Source organism: Brassica rapa, chromosome A09 (genome assembly GCF_000309985.2).
Source record: "Brassica rapa cultivar Chiifu-401-42 chromosome A09, CAAS_Brap_v3.01, whole genome shotgun sequence".
NCBI classification, from domain to species: Eukaryota; Viridiplantae; Streptophyta; class Magnoliopsida; order Brassicales; family Brassicaceae; genus Brassica; species Brassica rapa.
Genome location: NC_024803.2, coordinates 21,656,548 through 21,659,268, shown reverse-complemented (window position 1 = coordinate 21,659,268; position 2,721 = coordinate 21,656,548). Strand labels below are relative to the sequence as shown.

Genomic DNA, 2,721 nt, shown 5'->3' with positions numbered 1-2,721 from the left:
TGTTTTTATTCATATTATCATTTTGATTCATATTCATATTTGTTTCTGTTTGCATTATAGAACTCTAAAAACTCATAAAAATCGGTTCTCATTGTTCTCAGGTTGTAGCTTGGATCCAACCTCTATCAATTCGTGGGTTACCCCCCCTGTGCCTACAACATTTTGGTATCAGAGCTCAAGCTCCTGAATCAGGTCACTCTATCCTTGCATCATTCATATTTGTTTGCATTTGTTTTTCATCATAAACCGAAAATCCATAAAAAAACTGTTTCTTTGTTTCAAGTTTTGTTTCTGCATTTGTTTTGTGTTCTTGCTGTTCATCCTGCTAAGAGCCACGAAAAAGAAAAGAAAAAGTTTTGTTTGATTCATTTAAAATCGAAAATCCCAAAAGAAAAGTGTTTGCATTCATTAGTTTCCATAAAAGAAAATACCATAAAAAGTGCTGTTTTGAATTTGATTCCTTTTCATTTGCATCCATAAATTTAAAAGCCAAAAGAAATCATCCTAGTTATTGTTTCATATCATATTAGTTGGTCCATTTCGTGATTGCATCAGAAAATAAAAATAAAATATTTTCAAGCTTAGTTTATATCTTTTGCATAAGTGGTTTAATTGTTTGCATCAAAGAAAATTATAAAAAAAAAAAAAAATATATCAGCATTAGTTTGCTTTCCATATTTTCTTTTCATTTGTGTTTATTATCATATCATATTGATTCATTTCGTGTTTGCATTGAGAAAACCAAAAGAAAAATAATTTTTGCATACTTTATTTCATTTCGGTTCATAATTGCATATTTTCTCGGTTTAGTTTAAATTGCATTGTGCACTTGATTTATTTTGGTTCGACCAGACCTTCCCATATCTTTCACTTGATCTTTGAGAGTGTTTTCAGGAAGCCATGGTAGGAGAAACACACGGCCACTGTCAGATGGCCAAAGAGAACCAACATTTGACAGCTTTGCAAGAGGTTGATCTGATTGCACAGCTGAGGAAGAGAAAGAAGGCACAAGGCCAACGTCCACAGCCAGTAGAAAGGAGATTTGGAGATGCTCCAGAGGCTGTCTATGTCGAGCCCAAGCCACCAGATCCTTCAAGGATCAATCAAACCCCAACTTCTCAAACCCACAAACATCATGTTGTTAATTCTCAATTTAATTATAACTCTTTTGCTGATAAAAATAAACTCTTTACATTTTCAGGAAAAAGAGGTTATCTAATATGGGAGAGGAACCTTGATGAATGGTTTCACTTCAACAACATCTTGAAGGAAGAGAGGCTTGCTTATGCCATTGAACAACTTAGAGATGATGCCTTTGAATGGTGGGTACAAGAAGAAGGTGATAGATGGTTTTACAAGGAGCCAACTATCAAAACATGGAGAGCTCTTAAGGAAGTCATGAGATATGAGTTTGCACCAAAGATTACAAGTTCTGAAATCCAGGAACTATATCCAAGGAGGTATCCAACTCATGGTTCCAAAGAAGCAAGAAAAGATGTACCAAAAGAAGGTCATAGAAGCTTGATCCATCAAGACCAGATTCGGCCAAACCAGAAGCCCACGGTTTTCTATGATCAAAACCAACCTATTGAGGTCCCAAAGACCATGGAGGAGAAGAAGTTTGTCAGCCAAGACACATTGGCCAGACACAAAGAAAAACCAGACAAACTGAATTTTCAAGAAAAGGCCAAGGTAAGTCCTATACTTGATAAATTTGTTTGTAAATCATCTCCCACTGGTATGAGTCACTTGTCTTTGTCCAAGGATGATAAGACAGGTCCTGAAGTCAAGAAAGACACGATCTCAAAGTCCTTTTTGGATTTAAAAGTTGTTCATGATTTAAGTCCAAGGAATGATGAGATTTCAAACCCAAAGAAAGAAGAGGCATCAAGCCAAGGTAAGTCTTCTAACTCTGAGGATTTGAAATATCAGACATGTTATAGATGTCATAAGAAAGGACACTATGCTATAGTTTGTCCTACTAAGAAAGCATTGATAGAAACATCACTAGAAGAGAAAACAGAATTATCTATGAAAAGTGATAGTTTTATTCAATCTGATATATTGGTTCCAAATTCTTGTATAATGCACTTGTCTTTGTCAAAGGGTGTTGTAACAGGACTTAAGGAGCAAGAATTTAAAGAAGAAGAACCACCAGGCGTGACTCTTGTGATGGACCAGAAGATTGTTCAAGAGACAATGCAGTCCATGTTGCTTAAAGAAACAAAACCAAAACAATACCAAGATTATACAGTTTCGAGGTCGAAACCTTGTCAAGAGGGAGGGGATGATGTGGTCATCAGATCAGCAACCGAACCGGAGGTCAACCCAAAGCCCTACTTAACCAGCCAAGGCGCCAAGCAGAACACATGTGCATTAAAAATGCTGTATCTTACAAACCAGGAGGGTTTAAGTCACGAGACAAATTTTAATGGACTCTACACTCAAGAAGGAGTCCAGACCATTTGGAATCAGTCCAAAATACGCACGGAGCAAGAAGTTATGAATTTTACAAGTCAGAGGTTTTCCAGCCCGTCCATCTGCGAGTACCAGACTTTAGAAGGAGATTCCAGCCCAAGGAAGGAGCGGCCTGAACCAAAGCCTATCATAGGATTCAAGAGGAGTTTATCAGCTTTCCAGAAAGCCCAATATCAGGAGAAATGGCCACGGAATTATGAAGTTATGATCCAATCTCCAAAACCGGTCAAACCAGTTCTACAC

General features: G+C 37.1%; 1 protein-coding gene across 1 annotated transcript; it reads left to right on the top strand.

Moving 5' to 3' along the window:
- The first annotated feature begins 900 nt into the window (after positions 1–900).
- Positions 901–2,164, top strand: LOC117127753. The gene is made up of 2 exons (XM_033278404.1): positions 901–1,692; positions 2,120–2,164. The coding sequence occupies exons 1-2, from the start codon at positions 901–903 to the stop codon at positions 2,162–2,164; spliced, it is 837 nt and encodes a 278-aa protein (XP_033134295.1).
- The last annotated feature ends 557 nt before the right edge of the window (positions 2,165–2,721 follow it).